General features: G+C 37.6%; 3 protein-coding genes across 3 annotated transcripts in view; 2 read left to right on the top strand and 1 right to left on the bottom strand.

The window, feature by feature from the left end:
* The window catches only part of itprid2 (ITPR interacting domain containing 2), a 36,411-nt gene extending 27,879 nt beyond the window's left edge, over positions 1-8,532 (bottom strand). Inside the window, 1 exon segment of the mRNA XM_056755071.1 lies at positions 8,444-8,532. The gene's annotated coding sequence lies outside the window, so the exon portion shown is untranslated.
* Positions 8,533-11,525: 2,993 nt separating this feature from the next.
* neurod1 (neuronal differentiation 1) lies at positions 11,526-16,065 on the top strand. The gene is made up of 2 exons (XM_056755905.1): positions 11,526-13,223; positions 13,986-16,065. The coding sequence occupies exon 2, from the start codon at positions 13,995-13,997 to the stop codon at positions 15,042-15,044; it is 1,050 nt and encodes a 349-aa protein (XP_056611883.1). The 5' UTR covers positions 11,526-13,223; positions 13,986-13,994; the 3' UTR covers positions 15,045-16,065.
* A 1,342-nt stretch (positions 16,066-17,407) lies between these two features.
* cerkl (ceramide kinase-like) overlaps positions 17,408-24,622 on the top strand; it is a 47,892-nt gene continuing 40,677 nt past the window's right edge. Inside the window, exon 1 of the mRNA XM_056754512.1 lies at positions 17,408-18,372. Coding sequence (XP_056610490.1) covers positions 18,021-18,372 — 352 coding nt within the window. The 5' untranslated portion in view covers positions 17,408-18,020. The remainder of the gene's footprint in view (positions 18,373-24,622) is intronic.

The following is a 24,622-nucleotide window of genomic DNA, read 5'->3' as shown; positions in this document are numbered from 1 at the left end:
TATCATCCAGCTCTCGTCATGAAACATTTGACTCTTAAAATAACATTTTAATCTGCTATAGACAATATGTCAGTGAAAAATCCAATCTGATTTTAAAAAAGAATGCCCAGCAACCTCAAAGTAATGTTATCTTGCCAGTTGCAACCGAACAGTGATGTCATCGGCTTCAAAGCAGGCTTACTCAATTCTGGCACAGCGAGCTGCTCTTTCTGAACCACACCTGCAATGTTTTCTTCCCAAGCTAGAAACACAATATCCACTTTGCTTCAGTGCCCTGGTGAATTGCCACCCTTAATGACCTTTAGAATTGGTCTTTTATTCAATCCAAAAGCCAGGTCCGTGAAATAACCTGGCATGCTGACGCAGTCCTCCATTGTGATATTGTTTTAAAGATCAGGGTATCTATCAAAGAAAAGGTTATTTTTTACCCCTCTTATTGGGCCCAAACAGACAACAATACAACGCTGTTACAGATTACAGACTTAAATCTTTGAGAAGATCAAGTGTCGGCATGAAGAACCATCAGATTTCTCTCTCAGGAATGCAAACATGAACAAAGGAGAGTTGAGAAAGTTCAATACAACATGTAAAACGCTTTTGTGTGGCATAAGTCAAAAATAGCGTGTGTGTGTGTGTGTCTCTGTCATTAACATGCACTGACCCACAAATTCAAGCTTGTGTAGCTATGGAACCCTTTGCATTCTCATACAATAAATTGTTACGTTGGTTATAGGAACAGTTCACTTAAAATTTAAAAATCTGTCTTACTTTACAAACCGTCAGGTTAGTAAAAAATGATTTTTATATGATGAACACAAAGAAAAATATGTGGAAGAATGCTTGTCACCAAACAGTTCTGGGGCACCATGGACTACCATAGTAGGAAAAAATGCATTATAAATTTCTTTGTTCTGTTGAACACAAAAGAAGATATTTTGAAGAATGTAGGAAAGCAAACAGTTCTGGGGCACATTTGACTACCATTAATTTTTTTTCCTACTATAGTAGTCAATGGTGGCCAAGACATGTTGGTTGCACGCATTCTTCCAAATATCTTCATCTGTGATTATTAGAACAAAGAATTCTCTACAGATCTGGACCAACTCGAGTGTGAGTAAATGATGACAGAATTTTTTGGGGGGTGAATCGTCCCTTTAATAAAGCACTGTGTGAAACAGGATTAAGCCTCATAACAGTTTTGCTTCCTATAGCTTTGAAACAGATCATGGAAGAACCGCAGACAGCGTTTCTAGAGGCTAAAACCATCTCTTTGTTACGCAACCAGAAGAGTGTTCCCCAGAGCGCTGAAAATCAATCTCTTCTGATGATTCGAAGATCCTTTGTTTTGAAAATGTGACACAGTGCTTACAGTAATGGCACTTTGGATAATTCTCTCACCGCGCCTGCATTCAAGTCTTTTTCCACTTGTCTTCAGACAGGGAGTAAGAAGATTGACCGTGACAATAAATTCAGACGACATCAAATTCTTCTGTCCACAGGAGATTGAGCAGCTGGCAGATCGTCCGGAAGTTTCTGTCGTCTAATGATTTGAAAAGTCTCAAGAGTACAAGAGATTATTCATGTCGCTATTCTCCTGTCTACATCTTTCATCCCAGTTCTGGAGCAGATAGATTGTACATTACCACAGTTTTTCAACTGGTTTCACAGGACCAAAATTTAAAGGGGTAGTTTATCCAAAGCACCCACATGTCGTTTCAAACCTGTATGACTTCCGCAGAACAAAATATATTTTTAAGAAAGTTGGTTGCCAATTTTTTTTGGGCGAACTATAACTTTAAATAAATGACCACCAAACAGAGAACCCAAATTGTTTATCATAATCTTTTTTTACGTTTTTATCATATTTCAGTAAGAATACTGGACAGGTTTGAAAAACGAGTACGAAACGAGTTGGGGCGGGGTGGGGCGTGTCGCTCATGATGATAATGATAATGATACGATTTTAATTACAACACTGATACGAAAATGTATGCTGATAAAACAATGACAAGATTGAGTAATTAATAAAATCAACACAGTTAGATTATTAAAATTCACTATCAATGTGTTTGGAAATACAGTAAACATTTAAAAGAAATGTCAGCGTGAGGTGAAGCGTGCGTCATCTGTCTGTCATCATCTGATTGTAAAGTCTCTCATGCTTGTCTGATTTGTCCGTCTGATAGCAGTGGTCTCACCTGACATTTTGTGTTCAAATATAAGCCTACGGGTGTGGAGCAGGGCAAGCGCTTTTTTTATCCATTCTTATGAACTTAAGCGGCTGTTCACATGGCGCTCGCGGAGCACAGGAATGCAGTTTCCATGGGAATGGATTGAAAATGATCGCCCTGCTCCGACTACTTGAGTACTTGTGCCCATCACTAACATATAGCACAGAAAAACTGGCAAAAGAGACACAAGCCTAGTCGCTATTAGGGCTAGGTGATTTGATATCTAGAAATCTTTTCCAAATTTCTTAAACCTTGTCCAAATTAGCCATTTTGAGAACATGGAAAAAACACAGTACTTTTTAAATGATAACATACTGTGTTGTCAAAGTTGACATGCACTTTGTATAAACTTTTTATTTGTTCAATATTTGCGAAACCCAGTGACAAACATGAAGGGTGACAAATAAAATGATTTCAGGCAACAACAAAAAAACACGTAATATGGAGATTTTAAAGCATCATGCATTGGATTGAACATTTAAAAATTTTAGCCAAAAAAATGTAAACTGCCTCTTGGGTCTTTGACACTTCATTCAAAATTTTCAACAATATTTACAATTATCTCTACTTTTGTATCTTCACAAATTTATCTCAATAATATCAAATATTCAAAATAGCATGCAGCCCTATGGCTACAACATCAAAATTACTCAACAGTACACTGTTACCAGACTGACCAAGTGAACCAGACAAATAACAAACAGCGCGACTTTAAACCTTAAACATATTAAACAACATCCTCATTTTGATGCCCACAAAAATATGTTCAGCAGATTTTAATAGAACATTTAACAGAATCTGTGACGCTATAATTGACAAAGAGTTACAAATCCTCTGCACTTGTTTATTCGATTACTAAATATCATGGCTAATTTGATTATGCTTTAAACAAACACTAGAAGCATTGTATTTTCACAGTAGTTTAACATATCAGAGGCAGATTTGTGTCCTCTTGCCTTGCTGCACACAGCTGGCAAAATGGCTACCCACCGAATGAGGCCTGTGAATCTTAAGACTTCACGAAAGTAGCAGCTATAAGGGCTGTCACGATAAACCGACGATAACTATTACGTAATTTATGCACAGATTTTGAGTGAAGTACGGAAAAAAAATGCTGCTGCATCCGAAAGACAGTGGGCGCTCTCGTGCGGAAACTCCAAATACGCACTGCAGAAGAAGACCATAGCACGTTCTAGAATCTAGGAAATGCCTATGGTCATCTTTAAATCACTGATACTGAAGCCTCATTAGGTTTTTTTTTGAGAGTAAATTATATTTATAATGATCATGTTTGACGGGTGTTGCTTTTTCAAATGCACGATATAAGCGACTCAAAGTCGCACTACTTTTAGATCGAGCAGCTTTGCGTACTGATCCCAGAGCCCACAGCACGGAGAAGCTACGCATAAAAAAAGATCCAAACATTGCATATCGCAAGCAGCTCGATTTCAATAGGATTTGGTGGTATCGCGATAAATTATCGTGCGGACCTTACAGCTATTGTAAAACCCAAAGAACAAACAGGGAAGTGTGGAATGTGGACAGCGATTGAAGGGTTAATGATGTAATCTATCTGCTGAATCAGCACAGTGCATGTATTGCAATAAAGTGGTTTCAACACAATATGCCTTAAGGTTCTATGACAAAAATGCTGGAAAAAAACATGTTTTGTGAAGAATTTAGCAATTCTCTTCTAGATCATTAGATCAGATTACAGAATAATTTTGTTTAAATTTAAACAGAACGCAAATGTATATGCCCACGTGTATGTCATTCAAATATCCCTTTTAAAAAATAGAACAGGTTTGGACGTTTTTTGGTTCCCAACCCTATAATTTCCTTTGATCAGATTGTAGCCTCTAGTCACCCAAAACATAGATAACTTTATTCTTGACAGAACAGCAAGAGACAAAAATAAATGATACAAGCTTGGGCCTGTTGTTAAAGGTCCAACCACAGAGACACACCATGTACCAGCATTATGATAAAACCGTTTAATCATTAGCCTGAACAAGGTCAGCGGTTCCCAGGGTTTCAATTTGCGCAGTGTGAAACAAACATATGGAGCACTCAGTGTGTTAGCCTGAGCCTGGGTGTCAGTCAGGAACAGCTGAGGCTTCAATTTCATACCTTTCGGGTCAAATCTTTAACTCACAGCACCGCACAGATGAGTGAAAGACACGGCGGAAATGAGTTTAACTTAAACAATCTGTTTCACTTTTCATACCATAAAAAAAAACCACACACCCTCATGGACAGCAATGACATAGGACCCAGAGGAGTGCTGGCTCGGATCCCAGGAACTGGGCCGAGGCTCGGGATCTGATTATGGAAGAAATATGAAGAGCAATTTGATGAGATAAACACAAGAAAGATGGACACGCTTCTACAGAAACATGCTGTAAACATCTCAGTGCAAGGTCCTGATAGATCATGAGAGAGTATGCAGAACAAGGAAGTACAAGTGTTGCATATTTAACTGAAACACTTTCATGTGAATTTCTAGAGTAGGCAGGTAAAAAATTGTTCTTGTCTTGAAACTGGATGAGCCAAATTCAAAGATCTGTACCAGTATAGAAATTTGCTGCTTTTTTGTGGGCCATAAACATCTTATAGATGGGCACACTAAAGACTGTTTCATCAGATGCACCCGCTTGGCCCGAAGTTAACTTCCGGCCTGTGTTTGATGATCGATCCGACTGGTGGATTATAATACAACTATTTAAATTTAATTTAATTTATATTACTATTTATTTAAATTGATATTTGATTTTGTAATACATTTTTTATTAAATAAACAATTTGGTAAATGGGTCATGTAAGTTATTCTACTGGTAACCCCAAATAATACTGGCTAGACATACTTTTTACTTGCTTGCTAAGTAAAGTTAATTTAATTTACTTATTTTGCTTGTTTTTAGAAATAATCTACAGGCACTCTCTCCTTTGTGGATGTGTACCAGAAGTTAAAGTCCCCGTGAACCGGATGTTGTGATCGTTTTTACTTCCGTATTCTGACACATTTCCGAGTGAAAAGGAATTTCAAAAGAGAAAATTAGTGGGCGTGGCTTGCATTTTTCAATGCGAATTGATTGGATGTGTAAAAACAGCTGTTGAATTGATTTTGAAATGAAGCTGGGAGCAGACTGACAGTGGAAGGGGAGGAGTTAACGGATGCTCCTGTCAAGCCATCTAATTTACATAATTTAAGATGGATATTCATTTCAGGGCGGAAGTCTATATTAACTGAAGATTATGAGGGTACATTAATTTTAAAAAGAAAATGAACCACATTGATAAGGAATTTATTATAAACACTGCAATATTTCATGAAAAAATAAGAATTGTCATTTTTTATTTCACTGGGACTTTAAGGTTGGGGCTCAAAAGTGTGCATGCACACTTGCAAAGTAACGCTTGTTGCTTTGAAACTTTGAAGTTATGGCAGATTTATATAAGAAAGCATCACTTATTGCTGAACTGTACAGCCTGTAATGGGATGAGAGTTTTGAAAGCCATTTATTTTATAAAAATCATTTAAAATTTGATTAAACTAAAAAAATGAGGACAGCAAAAATCAGGGCACTTGAAGTAAGTTTCATCCCTTATAGTCTTATATGCACATGTTTGGGAAAAGAACACCAAAATCAATATTCCCATTGCTGCCATTTTAATGCACAGCCTTTTGGGAGCAAGCACCGGCCTTGTTCAAAACCACAACAACGAAAACACAAAACAAAGTTTCCAAACGCTTCACCTGTCAGTATGACCCAAGCCACATCAGTGTATTAACACATTTTAATGTAGCACTCTATACTTCAACAGTTATTAAGAGAGCAAGACAGCATCATGTTCCTCATATGGCAGTGTGCAAGCAGTCTTTAAAACCCTCTTGAGGTTTTAGTAAGCAAGGACTGTTTGCAGGCTAACTTCATTTCCTGTGAACAAAGCCCCCGATAGCCATTCACATCACCCACAAAGGACCTTACTTTCTCTGCAGCGTGACTCTTTAGCATCATATAGGACAGAAAAACAAACCATTTGGAACAAAGCGCTCCTGCATTAATCTTCTTGTTTGCAAGATGGTTCAACTGCATCAACCAAAGTGTGAGACCACAGTGTTTCTCAAGATGTTAAAAAAAACACACGCACACACACAAAACATTCAAACTTGTACTTTTGTAACATTAAAACAACACAGACTTCCTTTCTTTCTAAAACAATAACGCAGAATCTGCTGTAAGCGCACAACCTCTGTTTTGCAGGTCTGATACGGATAGGTTACAGCTTATGTCTTATGTAATTCTTATTCTTCCATACATGGTTCTGGAGCAGCAGGTCATCAGGCCAAACCAATCAAGATGGAATCAAAACCCGGGAAGTAACAGCAACACGGATTTGCCAGAAAAAAATGTGTTTTAATGCTCTTTAATACAGTCAACCTGCCTACTGTAAATAAATGTACGCTGCTAAGGAAACAGAACCACACCTTTTGTTTAGTTTGTCTAACACAGTTTCCATAAAAAGCAGTTTGAGACTTGTTAATACTAAAACCGACGCAGCTATTCCAACCTGCTGCTACTTGTTAAAAGAACAGTTCATCCAAAAATGACAATTTAGTCTTTAGGTTTCATGTCTGAAATAGCACTTTCACCTACGTCATGCGAGGCAAACATCACCGGTTATCAAATTTCCTCAGACCTATTGAAATGTGGAACGTGTGAATAATGTGACAAATGAGATTAAGCAGAATATCCTCAGTGAACAATGGCCCAAATGTAGTCTTAAAGTCACATTTACGTTGTGTTTGAGCAAATGGCACTATTTTGGATAAACTATTCCTTTAAGTGAATTTAGGGCATGCTCTCACCGCTGTGGCAGGAATGCAGTAAATCATGTGACGGTACACGGATTCACTCATGTTAACTCTCACACACACACATTTGTCAGCTGTGTTTACACCTCACATACAGTATCTTATCTTAAGAGACAGTGTAGAGCACTCCTGACTTTAATGTTTGCATGAAGCAGACCTGCCCTACTTTCAATATTCACATAAAACTTTGAAAGTCATGCAGAGGAAAGAGTGGAATGCACTTTTAAGGAGACTTAAAAGCCACCAGACTAAACTGACAATGGATGAGCGCCTAAAAACTAGCACAGGTTTGAACCGTCTAGACAAAGTTGAGTTTTTTTGACTACCTCAAATGTGACCCCGGACGACAAACCAGTTGAGATTTTTACATCATCGGAAAGCTGAAGAAATAGACTTTCTATTGATAAATGGTTTATTAGGATAGGACACTATTGGGCGGAACAACAACTGTTAACAAAGCTGGAATCTGAGGGTGCAAAAATGCGAAATATTGAGAAAATCGCCTTTGAAGTTGTTAATCTGAGGCACTGTGGCAGGCCATCCACTCACAAAAAGAAAGATTTTATACAATTACGGTAGGAATTTTATTAAAATATCTTCATGGAACATGATCTTTACTTAATATCCTAATAAATTTTCGTCAAAAAAAGAAAAATCTGTCATTTTTACCCCTACAATGTATTTTTGGCGATTTCTAAAATGCTCCAGTGTTTCTTAGGACTGGTATTGTAGTCCAGGGTCACAAATGTAATAGACAAAGCCATCATTCAATTTGTCCACAAGGCGTGATCATAAAATAAAATACCTAAACACAGCTTTCACTTCAGGTGAACCGACCAAACCAGATACCAGCGAAAAATTAGCAATACATGCAGAATGCAATGCAAGTGATACTACACAATATTCACAATAAAAAAGTTTCATTCCCAAAAACACATCATGTTTCTAGTAAACAACTTTGAAAAAAATTGCATTGGACTCGAATCCTGTTCATAATGTCATTCGATTCTCCTTAACAGAACATGCAAGTCTCTATAGATTTTGCCATAACCGAATGCTGTATATTAGACAAACTTTGCTTGACATGCAAAGCACCTCTACTAGCAACTGTTAATAAGACACCTTTGAGATTAGCGCGCGTTTATTGCGTATTAAAACGCGAGCTTTAGCTCAATACAGCTTGAATCGCTGAACTTCAGTCAGTCAGCAAATGCAAAACCTTACAAGAGCAGTTACGGCATGAGAGAGCAAATTATTAAAAAAAGAAACAATCTAGTAACAATAGTGCAAGTGTACCGGCCCCCCGAAGAACAAGAACGAAAAAACTTGATCTCACCATCTCTGGACAGGACGGGGTGTTGATAGCGCGCTGAGAGTTACAAAGTATCTAGTGCACCGAGGCATCTGCCAAAACTATTCCAAAACTTCACGAAGTACGATGCTTCCGCTTCCGGAAACAGTGAAAAGTAACATAACATGGGCGAGACAAACCCAAAAGTACGCCTGGCCTGAAACCTGCTGGAAGAAGGTATGCAGTGCACTGATCCCAAAACAGTTAGGGTGCGATCAATCTGATGGCGTTTGATCACTGAACAACCTTTACATGACTTATAAAGAGAAGTCGATTGTCGAATCAAAGTCCGAATGAGATTGTTAACTCTAGAATAACATTTAAAAATGTTCAATATGTTTTATATTTAAATCCTGTAAATATAGTGTATGTCTCTACGTTAATGATAATGCGAAAATAATTATAATAATGTGAATTATTTAAAACCCAATTATGATTTGGGAGTTATTGTAAGCTAAACTAGTGTCCGTAGTGTCGGTAAACCAGTATGTCACGATATTAAAAACCTTAGTTCTGTTTCCTTTTTAAGTAGCCTATTTTGGGGAGAAATGAAACCCGATTTGAGTTTCAGATTTGTAAAAAACACCTACAATGTGTACAATTTACTCTGGTGTACACTGGTGGTATTTAACTCATGTTTACAAAGCAAATAATTTAACGCACAGTTGTAAATCTACCGATTTAAAGAAGTTACATCACGTGGTTGTACAGGACGTGGTTATTTATGCACGTGCGATGATGCGTCAGTGATACAGATCTAACCAGCAGACTGTAAAACCACAATCTGTCTATTTTGCCACAATGCTTGATGGTCAAAGTTTATACCTTCTGAGCTGATGGTAAGGGCTATCTATCAAGACAAAATGAGCATGTTGTGTTTTCAACAGGAAAGACACGTTTAAACACCTATAATATGATTACTTCAGTCGACATTAAGTGTTCCAGAATAATTCACAAAGAAAGATTAATTAAAAAATGATGCGTTCACTGACACTTGCTTCAGTGATGCTTGTTTGTTTCAGCAAAATTGAAATAATTGCTAATTCAATTCGATTTTGTTGCCAACATTTCTCAATGGAGTCTTAATTACAGTTCTTTTGCCGTAAAACAGATGGCAAGAGGTATCGTGTTCTTCTTATTACCCAGTGGATGGTTACAACTTGATTTATGGACCACAGTCAGTATTTTTTAAACAATATTTCATATGAACGATTATCCACTTGATATTATGAATGCTAAAATGTGAAATAAAAGTCTGTCATTCAAACTTAAAATAATGTACAGGTGTGCTGTAGCAGAATAAGTTCCCAATACAGAACATATAGCACACAACTTCGGAACTGCATGAGTTTGAATTGTATTACTTTTAATAAAGTTTATTAAGTTATTGACTGTCCAAATTGAGCTGCTTACCTTAAAGGTGTTCCTGTGAGCTATCATTCACAATGTCATTCCACAATAGGGTGAAAGATTTTTGAGGGTTTTTATATCAAGACTTTCCTAAAATTCTATTCTATTCATTTTACGTACAGGATTGGAAAATATGTTGAGCTATGATAGTGAAGAATGCTTGTTTTCCATTTGACCAGAAGATGGCGCTTGTGTCAATGATTAGATTTGGTGTCGTGATCATTTTTGGATACATATCTAATACACAGTGTGTAAACTGAGTATTTAGGGCTACAAGCACCAAATTATTCACTATACATTTTGAATAATATTTTATATATGTTGAAAAGAAAGTACAGCAAATTTGATTCGCTTATTTATGCACATTTATGGGTTATTTAGGATTTGGGCAATTTATTTATTTTTTGGTATATATATTAGATTTGTAAAGCATAAATAAGAATTTGTAAATATTTGCAAAATCATTTATAATGCACTCATTTATAATTCGTAAAATTTTACAAATGCTATTTCAAACGATGTGTTACATGTCTGTTGAGAAATGGAGTATTTTTTTTTCATTTATATACAGCATTTTTTTAATAGTTTTCATTTGCAACATTAATGATCATCGTAATAAATTAATGCGAAACAGATTATTCATTCGAATATGCAGGCACGCGTTAATGTTAATTCTTTATTGAAATAACAACTAATATGTTCAATATTAGACTTTGCTGTTTGGTAACGACTAATTGAAATTATTATAAAGTGACGTTTTTATTTGACTGTAAATTTAACGTTAGTTTATGAAGTTTTAACGTTAGTGTATAAAATGTAAAAAATATGTATTTTAAACCAGGTTCAAGGTAGCACAAGGTAGCAGTAATTGCCCCGAGGGGACACATTGGCCCCATATGCAGCAGGTGGCCTTACCTGCAACCCAAACGGGCCCTTTAACTAGAGAAACAGAATGCACAGAGCAGCACAGATGGGTCACCAGCCAAAATGAGTGCCACTGCATGATTTATTGCGCCAAAATACCAAAGAACGAATCAGCGGACAAACTAATTAATACAAATCTGCATTTTTGCATAAGCAATGAGAGCAACGAGACTCGCAATGAAATAAGACAGAGAGAGAGAGAGAAGAAATGTATTCAGGTGGAGGGACGTTGGTTTGGATGCACAATTCTTGTCGAAGAAAATATCTGTCGGTTTAGGGAGATGTATAGGTCAAATCATTAATAATTATCAGTATGACCTCATGTGGTGTTTGTGGGGTCATCTTAATATTAACAAAGCTTTGCGTAATTTACGTTTTTTCTACTCAGATCCACCTGGAATATAATCGTTTTTTTTATTAAAATCGTTGTCCCTTTATTTTTAATTGTCTGATTGGGTGCAAAGGTACTTTATGCAACGATACAGCCAGACAAAGAACATTTTAGGAACCTTTATTTTTGTGTAATTTCGTTTATTAATAGTAGTGCCAATGTGGTTATAGGCAATGATAAATGCATCGCAGAAGCATGAACTAATCGTCACACAACTCTGATATATGTTCTCTCTCTCTCTCTCTCTCTCTCTCTCTCTCTCTCTCTCTCTCTTTCTCTCAGCGCTTAGTTGCTGTTCGTGGTGCTGAAATCACAATCATCACATCCTTTGGTTTGCATGGCAACACAGAGATACAGACAAGCAAACAGACAGCTCCCTTACGGACCTTTGACCGGCGCAAACTTGTCGATTTTTATGAGAAAGATTACCAGCACTCAGAGCCCCCGCGTGTCCGTGGACACTTCACGGTTACCTGGTTATCAAATGTCTGCGGTAGGCCATGAACAGATGTCAGGGAGAGATAACCACAGATAGGCAAACAATGGAAAGAAACATTTTTCACGCTTGAAGAAACAGCATGGGAGGATAGACGAGAAACTGAAATCAAACTTTTCTCGTAACATTCAGGTAGTGAAAAAAAACTGTCGTTCGATTAACATCTGTAAAATTCAATCTTAATTAAAATAAGTTCTTATGGTGAAGAAGAGTTAATTGATTTTATTTAGCAAACCTAAATTCTATCGGTTCCTTGACATGTTAATTTATGCTGATTTCAAAGAGCATGAAACGAAGAAACAGTATGAAATGCATGGCATTTTTATAGACGGTTTTTCTAGTTGTTGTCATGGTGTGATCATTCATTTTACGCAACCACTTGTCAATTTTCAGAGTTGGTCTGATGTGTTCCTGTTATATGAAATAATGCCACATTCCTCGAAGTTTTGAATTTTTATCACATCACAAATTAATGCTCCTCACGCATTTAAATTACGCATGTCTTATTCCCTCATTTATTTACTTGTCTTTTCAACGGCCATCATGTTGATCTCTCTTTTTAGGGGGGTTGAAGGGGCAATAATATTAAATTGAATAGAAACAGCAGATTTCGGACGTTGGATGAGGTTAGTGAGCCGTGAAACAGGCTTTTTGTCAGTGCGCGTGCAGCTCGCGTGCCGACCGGCGTTGACAAGAGAGGGGACGAGCCAGACTTTGCAATTACTGTTTACAATCAATATACGAGAGATTTAAGATCACAATCTAAAGAAAAGACGAGAAAGATTAGAGACAAAAAATTAATAATTTCTTCAACAATCCATAAAGTTGTTAAAGACATAAATAGTGTAATGTCTGTCATTTCTTCTACGACTTGCCAAATGTGAACACAGAAAATTCAAATGTTTTTATTATTTCCAAATAGGCTTATTATAATAATAATCATTTTCATTGCATTAGACAGGATACTATTGTCTCTAAGTGCTTTTCCTGTAACCAAAATAATAATAATTAGTGGCAAAACCTATTAAGTGATTATGAGCTAATTTATGAACACTCATAAAGAATTGTGCACATTAAGACAAGGAAGCACACACGTATGCAACGGGATGCGTCGACAGCAGAGATGGTCGTGATTGAATGTGTCCCACGCTTGAAAGAGTTAATCCATCCTGCGGGTACAAACAGGTCCACGGAGTCTCTAACTGGCGACAGATGGCCACTTTCTTTCGGCCACAAAGGGACGGAATACGGAGCTCTAGCGAATACAAATGGAAGAGGTCACGTGACGCTTGAGGCCGTTTTCCTGACGTAGTCGGCCATATGGCGCGTGCCGGGGGAAGGGGCGGGGCCAGATGCCAATCACGGACGCGGGGTGGGATTGTGGAGGCAGACTCAGACATCCACTCGCATCTTCCAGCATCAGCAGCACCGCTATATAACCAGAGCATCCCATCGGCGCAGCCACATTAGTCTACAATCCGCAGGACTTCCCACACCACGAGGGGCATGAAACTGTCATAACAAAACCATTCAACAAATCTGAGGTATGTTTTTATCTTTATGCTCATTCTTGTTGATATTTTCATTTAATACATATCCTGAAAAGATAAGAACATTGCTTTATACCTAGTTGAATGGAAGTTTGGTTTTAGAGCGCAAAATATGTTGCATTAAAATTGGATATACATTTAGAGTATAGATCAATTAATACCAGGTCTAGTACTGTATGAATTTCTAGACTGCATGCCGTATTGTATGATAGAGCTATATTTTGACGACTGTCAAAATATTAATGATCCTGTTAATAGTCTATTAAAGCCTAGTCTACTCTAAATGTGAAAATCTGAAAATCTTTGTAGATTTTTTTAGTTGTAAATAAGAACAAAACTATTTGAGAGTCCAATTTCGACGGTAAAAAAATCAAGTTTAGTTATTCTTAATGTAGTTTTTAAAAATGTTATGTTAAATGTATTAAATACGGGTGACGTCATCGTAAGTAACACTCCTCAACTTAATATCTTAATTTTTATTTAAACATTATAAACTGATCAAATACATACATGTCTGATCGGTTAGAAAAAACTGGCGGTGTTACAGAAAGCATCAATTATAGATCCACAGGTTATGTTTTTGAATTTCTGAAAAACAAAATCTGTGAAGATAAAATCTTTATGCTTAAGAAGGGAGTTGCTTTCCTGTACAAAACAATAAAATAAATAAATACAGAGAAATGGTCCATGATAAAGGAATGTTAAAGGGCACAGTTTTTGATGGTTCACTCACAGGCTCCATCTTTTACTTCGCAGAATTCCAATATGACGAAATCGTTCACCGAGGAAAGCATGATGCTTGATTCTCAAAGCAGCACAAACTGGACGGACAAGTGTCACAGCAGTGCCCAGGACGAGCAAGAAGAGCAAGAGGAGATAAACGAGTCCATGCAGAAAGACATGGAGGACGATGAAGTGGAGCTCAACAGACTTGAGGAGGAGGATGACGATGATGAAGAAGAAGAGGAAGAAGACGGGGATGACACAAAGCCCAAAAGACGAGGGCCCAAAAAGAAGAAGATGACTAAAGCACGGATGCAGAGATTTAAGATGAGACGAATGAAGGCAAATGCCCGGGAGAGGAACCGCATGCACGGGCTCAACGACGCGCTCGAGAGTCTGCGCAAAATTGTGCCGTGTTACTCCAAAACGCAGAAGCTGTCCAAGATCGAAACTCTCCGATTGGCCAAAAATTACATTTGGGCCCTTTCTGAAACCCTGAGGTCGGGAAAAAGTCCGGATTTGATGTCTTTCGTGCAGGCCTTGTGCAAGGGTTTGTCGCAACCGACAACCAATTTGGTTGCAGGATGTCTCCAACTGAACCCCAGAACTTTTTTGCCCGAGCAGAGTCAGGAGATGCCTCCTCATTTGCAAACAGCAAGTGCTTCCTTTTCCGCTCTTCCCTACTCCTACCAAACGCCTGGTCTTCCCAGTCCTCCTTACGGTACAATGGACAGCTCTCACATCTTTCACGTGAAGCCGCACGCGTACGGGAGCGCATTGGAGCCGTTTTTTGAAACCGCGCTCACGGACTGCACTAGTCCCTCGTTTGATGGACCGCTTAGCCCACCTTTGAGCGTCAATGGGAACTTTTCCTTCAAACACGAGACTTCCTCGGAATACGAGAAGAACTACGCCTTTACCATGCACTATCAGGCGGCGGGTATGGCCGGAGCGCAGGGACACGGGTCTCTTTACGCGGGCACTACGCAACGCTGTGATATACCGATGGACAACATTATGTCTTATGAAGGTCACTCTCATCACGAGCGGGTCATGAACGCCCAGCTGAACGCGATATTTCACGAATCATGATTCTAGTGTACATTTTTGGGACTTTGTCATTATTGCTCGCCATGGTATTCTGTTATCGCCGATGCAAAAAGAGCAACAACATTATATGCTTAATCTTATGTACGTATTTATTGTTGTTACTGCCTTTAGGAGAAAAGAGAATTCCTATATTCTCGTTCACCTTATGTATTGTATTCTATAGCGCTTCTACGTTGCGGTCACAGGTGGGAATAGGCGTGACCTTCTTCAGAATGTGTTACTTATCCATGCTACAAAATCACAAGCAATAATTTGGAAACTATGCAATTTTTAATCGAATACTGGGCCAATCATAGAAATTAATAGAGATTGCTATATTTTTCAACCTATTACATTTTACTACTTATCTAACCCATACTGAATAATTTTGTTGTGATTTTGTATAGAATTGTTCATTTTTATAAATCCCTGCACCATTCCATGCAAGCCCCATGTTAATGTTTTATAAAACTGATTTATCTCTTGTTTATATAAAACATTTCTCAATCTAGTAATAACCAGCAGGCACGTGTTTAATAAATAGTAACGTTGCCTTCGCAATTGATTAGGCTAGTGTAAAATCATGCAGAGTTGCACAATTCCGAGCCACTGAATCCCGTCTATAAAGTTATGTTCTGTTTACAATCAGCCATTCTTTATCATTTCAGTGGACAATGTCGACTTGCTTGTCTGCTGGGAAACAAATGTTGGTGTTAAGAGGCTCAGTGTTGTACATAAAAGCTTGACTATCACCTTTTAAATCCACCCTGTGTAAATGCTGAACGAGAGCCCTGTCTTTCTAAGATGGAAAATAAATAATGGACTGAATTGGTCTGCTCAAACTATTTGTTTATTTTTCGACTCATATGTTGCTGTTTGCAAAGGAACAACAAACAAAACAAAACAAAAAAATGCAACCAAAATAAGGTTTGCTTTAAGTTATTCAAGTTTTGTTGAGACTGTTGTGTTTGTGTATATCAGTTCAAGAGATTTAAGTAATAAAACACATTTTACCATTATTATAGTCATCTGTGTAGAATATTTTAATAAATAAATTATTTATAGTTGTATATAGCTTGTTAAGATATAAAGAAGCAACACAATTATTTTATACTTCTTTCTTCACATTGTCACAAAACAATTGTAACACAATGTTACCAAATGCTTTCAGTTTATGAAAGTGTGCTTGACTGCTGAAACAAAGTAAAAGCTTACATTTTGAAATATAGATGTAAAGCCTGTTCTGAAATACTAATAAAGAGGCATCGCACTCGGTCTTAAATTATATCCACAGCCAGTATGACAAACCTTAAACTAGTGAAGCGATTTGCTCGTTCAGTGGGTAATACGGGCATTTCGGGTACATGCAAGAAAAAAAAGCGTTTTGGCAGATATTGCGCCAAAGTAAATACTATAAAACAAACAGCTGTATGTATAACCAAAGAGTGGTAGAAGTTTTTTCTGAACTAGACGACAATTGCATTACCGGAGACGTGGCGTTTTATGCCAATATATCGCTGGAGCGTAGAAATTCCCAAATGGCATTTAACAGAGTTTTTCATTTTTAAATGCATGTATGCATACACTGAATTATCTATAGCAAAATAGAGAACAATTAAAATCTTCACAATTTCTTTTGTTGATTTTAATCCACAATTGTCTGGAACCGCAGTGCTAGCTGAGTGTATCGACTATTATTACGTTATATAACTTATTAGGTTAATTTAATAATTAACATTTTAATTTCAGCTTGTTACAAAGGCTTAACATTCAAAGATCCCGTGAAATAATGAACAATGGTTTTGTAATAGTGAAAGTGAATTAAGAATCATTTTTAAGGATTGCTTTATATTTAGTAAAAGTTTACTTCAAACATCACAGTTGATCTTTGGAAAAAAAGTTACTAACTATGGATTTTTTCTTTACTATGGTTAAGGGATGCTGATGAAGCAATAGGTGAAAGAGACTCACTGAAATGCCCCTACACAGAAATGATCCGCAATTAGATTGAATTCATTCGGATTGACAAAAATGGGTGCATGTAAATAAAACCATTTTGGACGAAATTTGTTAAGTATGACTTACAAATAAATGTATTTATCAAGATGGATTATTTTAAATAGTTGAACTTTTTTACCTATTTCTATACTGTTAACCTGTCAAATTTAAGGGCCCTAAAGAAAGAGCCCCTTACATTTAAACTCACTGTAACGTCCTTTAGAACTTTTCTTCCTATTTTGTGCATCTTTACATTGCACATGTAGAACATATTATCGAATCATTCAGCATCCTGGAAAAGGAGAAATCATCCACTAGGACTTGGTTAAGTAGAGAAGCCTCTAGCTACATACAGGAACTGTCCAAGGTGCTATCTAAGGCTTTATCGCACCTGTTCATGTATTGTATTAATTGTTTAGTGCTCCATATAAAGAAGGCCTCTGGCCTTTACAAAATGCACAAATGGCTGTGGCGGCTTTTATAAACATCCCCTCTCTTTGAAAAAAGATTTGATTATATGAAATATATGGTAACCATGCTAATTTCTGCTGATTGATTACCACTTGTATTACTATAGTTTTTCAACATATATCACAGTTCGTATGGTTCCTATAGTAAGACAATGGTAAATTTGTGTTTACGCCTAACTATGGTAAAATTATGGGTACTCTTCGTAAGGGCTGACCTAAGCATAAATAATCGTACATTTAAGTTTATTACTGTTTCATTAAATACATATTAGTATATTAATTATGATAATATTTAGTGTATTTTAAACGAATTAGAACTTTAAAGCTCTACACTGAACCACAAAAGGGACGAAGCGCGCCCACGGTAAAGAAAGCCTGGCGGGTGCGCGCGCTTTAGAGGTGCATGGCAACGAGGAAGTTTCTGAGGAGCCTAGAGACTGAGCGCGCCGAGCCAGTAAATTAACACACAAAGGCGAATTGCCGTGAGAACTTTTGCCCCGTAAACATTCACATGATGTTTGAATCCCCGCGTAAATCGACAAACGTGCTCCACGCGTGGTCAGAGAGCCAAGAAGAGTTGCACGAGACGCAACCGGTGTCTCCACCCGGGACGGAAAAATGCGTCAAGGTGAAGAAGAAGAAAAGAAAACAACAGCGAGGCGAAATACGATCCGTCTCGGCCTCTCATTTACCCACCGACGATGGCCTTTGCGCGGACGGGGACCGTGCGCAAAAAGAGACGAAATATAAGGCGGATGAACCGATTGTGCGAGGAATCTTCCAGATCGGGAAGAAAAGCCACGACGTGGTTCTCACAGCAAAGAGGGTAACGTGGACCCCCATTGAACCCGAGACCCCTACAGGTGAGCTGCGCCGCGCACTGTTTGCCTGTTTCCATGGCGACTATACGCTGCACATGTTTACTTCCTGTTCAGGGGTTGCGTCACTCTAATACTGAATTTGTTGATTACCCTTCTTCAAGTGTTTATAATGACGAATATGTACAATAAGTGGTCAGATGTGGTCAATAAGTTGTTTTACTTTAAGTAATAGCTCACTCTCTTACTTTCTTACTTTTAATCAAGTCATTTTTTGAGTAAACTTCTTAAAGAAAGTATTGCATTTTTAAGGTCGACATATAGCCTATTTATGAAATGTAAAAGAGCTATAAAAATAGGCTTTATAATGTAGGTAAGTACATTTTTCCGAAATATAAACACTCTGATGATAAAAATACTTAAACACTGTCCAACTTTAGTTGTAATACATAACAATAAAATGCTGTGCCAAAAATGCAATACTAGAATTAATTGAAGTAATCAGATAATGGTCTGGCGAAACAATTATTTTCTCATTTCTTTTTTAACATTTGTGGTGATTTATATCTAACATATATATTTTTGCGATTATCAACTACAACGTTGCCGAACATTAGCACGTTTTACTTAAGGGAACCCTACTACCAGCGAAGAGCAAAAGAGAAACAACAACAATATGGATATCCAAATAAATAAAGGGGGAAAGGGGGTAATGTGACTTCTGCCAGAAACTCATGTGTAACAGCTGTGTTGGTAATGGACTCCGGCTGACTGTTGTGACCACCTAAAGTAGGGCATCTGTCAGTCTTATGGACAGTTAGCAAATGTCCAAGTAAATGATACTCAAAACTACCATCTGCATCATTACACTAAGAAGATAACCATATGACTTTTACGGAGGATTTGATTTCATTCAATATCTGTGAAACACTAGGCCTCTTTTTGTTCTGTTTGTATTTTTTATAATATACCTTGTACCCCCATGTAAATACTGACAGTTAGGTATAAAACGTTAGGTGCATATGCAACTAATATTATATGAGCTGCTATATAATTTTAGTTTAAAGAACACTAAAGGGAGCCCAGCGACTCCCGATGTGTGTTCCAACTTTGATCATTAAGCAAATCTGAATGCAAAAAATGAAACAATTTTTTAACATGCCCAGCAGTTTGAAGTTCAGACTTGTTCTTCCTGTCTCTGGCTGTTGTTTCACGCAAGCACCTCAAAAGCACGAGCTCTGCTGAGCGAAATAGAGCTTCAGTCAGCCTAAGCTTTATAGACAGTACTTTTCATCTGTGATCCAAGCTAATGTTATTAAGCCACAGCTCTCATTACACAGAAAGCATTCATCTAATAACCCCCTATGGCCTTTACCAAATGTTCTCATGAAAATGCCAAAAAATGACAGCGAGATCCTGATATGCTGGGGTTCTCTATTTGACGCTCATGTGATTCTTTCTGCTAAAGGATCAGATTTTTTTCCCCCTGATCTCTCAATACGAGTGGCTGGGAGAGGAGATTGGAAAACATTAAGCATCGCACAAGCACAATATCATGTTACATGATTGTGAGGTGGCATTTCGGAGCTTGTTTCTATGACAACACTGTGCGTTGGATTTCACTGAAGAATCGATGTTTACATCTAACGTTGCTTAATGTCTGATTATTTGCTGATTTTGTGTTGTTGGATTCTTAAGACCTATGTTCTGATATGACAAAACTCTGATCAGATTTATTTGTGCATATTTACATATGTGGACTTTTTAAAGGAAGTCACTTTCTGCCATCACTGACCCTCATATAGTTTCAAACCCATTTCTGAAGAATATCCTACATGGGAATGGGTTTGAAATGAATTTCTGAGCTGACCACGTGGCCGATCTTTAAATAATGCATCAAGCTTATATTTTTAGAGACCAGAATGATTGCAGAACGATGCACTTTCCAAACCTTACATTGCATCACCATCGACTCAGCTAGTGTTAATGTGCCAGTTTGCTCACCTTTTAAAATTGAATGTAGGATCCTCCGAATTGGCCTCATTAAGGCACAAGCGCAGAAGCACTCCGGAGAGCTGGATTGTTTGCCAAAGGGATCTGGCTTTGACTTTTTGAACCATGAATTTGCTTAGCATTGGCTTTGGCTTCACTTCAGTTTGTCTGTTGAATGTACAAACACCGTGATTTGATCTGGGTGCCAGAGCAGTTCATATGCCTCCAGTCAGTGCTGTTCCTTTCGATCGCTCTGGTGGGTTATGTGTTGCTTTCACCTTTGGCTTTGTAAATATATACACGCAACTCTTGAGTCACGGAGTGCAAATATATGCTTTAATTTTTTTTTACATAAAATAGTAAACAGAAGACAACAACTTGAAATGATCCAATTTGCATCTGAACATTGAGTTTTTTTATCATTTTTTGCACAGAATTTTGCAACACTATATCAAGGCAAAAACATAACTAGTGTACAATGTGGTTTATATTGGATGATTCTTATGAATTCGTACAAAATAAATTTAATAGGATGTGCTTTCGTGCCGGCGACGTTAGGGTTAGGGGTGGGGCTTCAATATTGCTTTTTGTACATAAAATTGTACGTTTTTGTACGATTCACAGCATACAAATTCCTGTGAGATCAGGTGCAATTTTACGAATTACATTATGGAATATTTCAGAAGACAAAAGAGATCACAATCTCAATTGTTCAATCTAAATAACACAGAGAGTACCTAGAGACTTGCCTACATTATGTCCTGAGACCAGCAATCCCGCACATGTCAATTTCTGTGAAGAAATCTCAAAGAATGCTCAGATTTTCCAAGATACCAAAGTGTGCACTTTTAATTCTTTTTTATTGGCTGCGTTATTAACCATTTATTAGCTGTCTCACTTATGTCTGTTTTTATTTTCCTAACCGATGTTGGCTAAAATGATAGTGAGAAGCCCAACCTTCAAGCATTACATTTTTCTTGAACCATAGGAAGCAATTTTGCAGACAAAACAGTGCTGGATTAAACTGATATTTAAAAAAGGGGGATAATCCGATTGTAGGGATTTTCTTTTACATGATGAGAGAATCTAATTACTTTATATGTCCAGAATAGATGCTCATTTAAAGCGATAGTTCACCCGATGAAAATTCTTCCATCATTTACTCACCCAAAAGTCAATCCGAAACCGTATGGAGTTCTTTCTTCTGCAAATCACAACAGAAGATATTTTGAAGAACGTTGGTTCCCCCATTGACTTTTATTGGAACACAAAACCCGTAGACTTTTCTCAAAAGGGTAAATGAATGTTTATAGAATTCAAACTTTTTGGTGAATGGTCCCTTTAAATCTTTACGATACTGCTACATTACATAAGATTTGAAAATTAACATAAAGTATTACATTGATTTTCTTTATTGATCTATCACTTCAACCATTTATTTCCTCTACTTTCGGGTTTACCATATACAAGCTGCGGTTCTAATAGATCTTTGAAAATGACCTGTTTTTCCCAGAACTCTGAGGACTTTGGTTGACCATTGCGGTTAGGATGGAGCATCTGGAGCCTCAGTGTAGCTGTATGAAACCGGCCGGACTGGCTCAGCCTCAGATTTCCGAGGCTAATTGCACCACTGAGGTTATTTGATCCCATTTCACAGTATCAAGGGACAGAAGGGGGACATTTTTTAGTCCAGACATGTCCTCCATCCTCAGCATGGAAAGATTTTGGGCAGAGACGAGATAATTCTGAAGTGCCACATCACTCCACATCAGTGCCATCGTAGCACTCGGTGATAAATAACTGCACACGCTTGTTTCGTAACGTCAATCAATAAAAAAACAGTGACTTCACGTATATGACAATAAGTCATATTAATTTAGGAATTAAGCCACATTAATGAAGTTATGTTACTTATTTGAGCTGGAATGTCTTATAGATCACGTTTTTTTCTTTGCATCTTCAAATGGTTTTGGCCGCGAGCATAATGAAAAGAGGGTGATGATAATTGTTTATTTCTAGAGCCGGTTTAAAAATAATGAGCAGTACATCATTAGCATCAATAATGAGTCATTATGCTGAGACATGTTCTGCTCCTTTACCAACACCTGAGACTCAGAGCAGGAGCCTCTGGTTATAGTCCGCACCGCACGACATCTTAAGAGTGATGGACTGTTTTTCATCACGCCATAAGACTGCATTAATCTGCACTGTTTTGACAAGTCAAATCTGAGCATGAGGGTATCTATTAAGGGCTCGACGACAGGGTAAAAATACATCATCTGCAAACCAGCGGGAAAGAAAAAAAACAACATGAGCTCTCGCCAATGTTTTTTCTAGACAACAATGAGACTGACGGAGAAGCAAATGTAGAGGTTGTCTGATTTATTTTTTGAAAAAAACTATGTGCCTTTAGGAGAGTTTTGTGAAGAGATCTCAATAACGTCTGATCAGATTTTTCATTAACATTCCCTCAAGAGAGAATTATCTGACTTATGCTAGCCACTTAAACTTACATTTATACTCTGTCACATATTTGTGTTTATTTCTCCAAAGAAATTTAGGAGAAACGTCTGAGACAATATTAAAACACAAATGATTACTGATAACTCAAAGTCTTTTGAGCTATAAAAGAACACCTTTAAGCCAAAAATTTCCAAGCTTGAACATAATAACTAGAGAGTCAAGAAAATGCAGTAAAATGTGTTAAATATAGCTGAAAGTTCTCCAATATTGGTAGCTCTAAAAGCTAGTGGTGTGACAATATACGATTTTCACTACATGATTAGCGTGGGCTTACAAATCTTGTTAATGTTATCAGCATGTTCTATTGAAAAGTTTTTTTTGGTCAAATTCATGTTATTTGTCAATATACTGTGATTATGTCTTTCATTTTGCACTCACTTTGCGGTTATTGTGAACAAAAATTTGAGATAACGGTATTGTCACAATATCTGTTATGCTATATGTTTATGTTTTTTAACAAACAAATAATGTTATCATTCAAATTCATCTTTAATTTAGTATATTTTGTGTTTTCTCCATTTTTGGTCAACAAATCACACTTACAATTCGAGTGTAAAGATTAGAGAGTTTGTAACTCTGTACTATATACTGTATACACAGTCATATGCCATGTTTTTCTACAGTAGCTTCACGTTTTCACCTTCTTTAAAATGCTATTTGTCATGCAGATTGTCCCGTGTACGGCAATCAGCTGAAAACAGTCAAAGTTCAGACGAGTGACCTTTTTCTATTGCAGTAGGCTTATACAGTGTCACAGTGTAATTGCACACAGGGAACAAACAGACGCTCCTTTGTTTGCATCCTGGGGGCTTGAAAACAGCAATATAAAAATGTAAATATTGAGTTTTAGTGTGTGGGTCTGGGCACACGGGCTTCTACAGGCACAGGTGGAAAATATGCTCTCGGAAGCCATGCTGGGAACCACATGGCACTGCACAACATGGGGGCAAAGAGTGGCTTGCTGACCTGGCACAAGCTTTCCGCAGTTGGACCCCTTTCAAACCACGGTATTACTTTCATCTGCGAGAGCACAGCACACATCAACAACAATACGTAATAAGAAGAGAACACATAGAAACCCTCTGCCAGACAGAACAATGTGGCTGCATGTGATCGGCCAAGATTTAAAGATATATTTTCTGTAGGAGGAACGTCTAATATTGACAAATATCCCATTAAATGACTTGTTAGATATGAATTAAATTTCTAAGTTTATGAAGGACTTAAGGTTTGTTTTAATCACTAAGCACGATAGCGATAGTAATAGTGATGTTTGTCTTAACAAGCCCAGACGGCATGCATATTGAAATCACACTGTAACAAAGTCTAGCAGCACTGCTCACTCCTGGTGCAGAATTGATTCTTTCGTCTGTACGTTAGCTGCACGATGACACGATGACGGCCCCCCCGCCTCTCGCATTTGCCGGAACGGTGCTGAGAGGAAGCTTGTATCCATCTGGAAGCAATAAAGTTTTCTAGAAGAGTGCACAGTTTTATTTAATCTCCCTGTGTCTTACTGTGCTTCAAATGAAGGGCTGTTCTCATCTTGTCATCTGAAATCAACCTCATGTGCGCCAGAGTATGACACTTGGCAAGCTGGAGACCACAGAGGCTTCGTTCCCTGCTTTGTTTTCTGCTCTCTGGATGTCTGCCTCGTGAGGTTCAGAGCAGGATTGGTAATTACCAATTTCCTAAAATTAAATGCTTTTCTGACAACAGGCATTTCTAAGAGAGTGAGACTTATATGATGAAGTGATAAAGCTACTGTGGGTTACTTTTA

This window comes from Triplophysa dalaica, chromosome 8, assembly GCF_015846415.1.
Source record: "Triplophysa dalaica isolate WHDGS20190420 chromosome 8, ASM1584641v1, whole genome shotgun sequence".
Lineage (NCBI taxonomy): Eukaryota > Metazoa > Chordata > Actinopteri > Cypriniformes > Nemacheilidae > Triplophysa > Triplophysa dalaica.
Note: the sequence above shows the minus strand (reverse complement) of the source record. Positions and strands in the feature narration are given on the sequence as shown.

Excerpts from the sequence above, each read along its gene's own strand:
- neurod1 (XM_056755905.1), top strand. The coding sequence starts at position 13,995 with ATGACGAAATCGTTCACCGAGGAAAGCATGATGCTTGATTCTCAAAGC.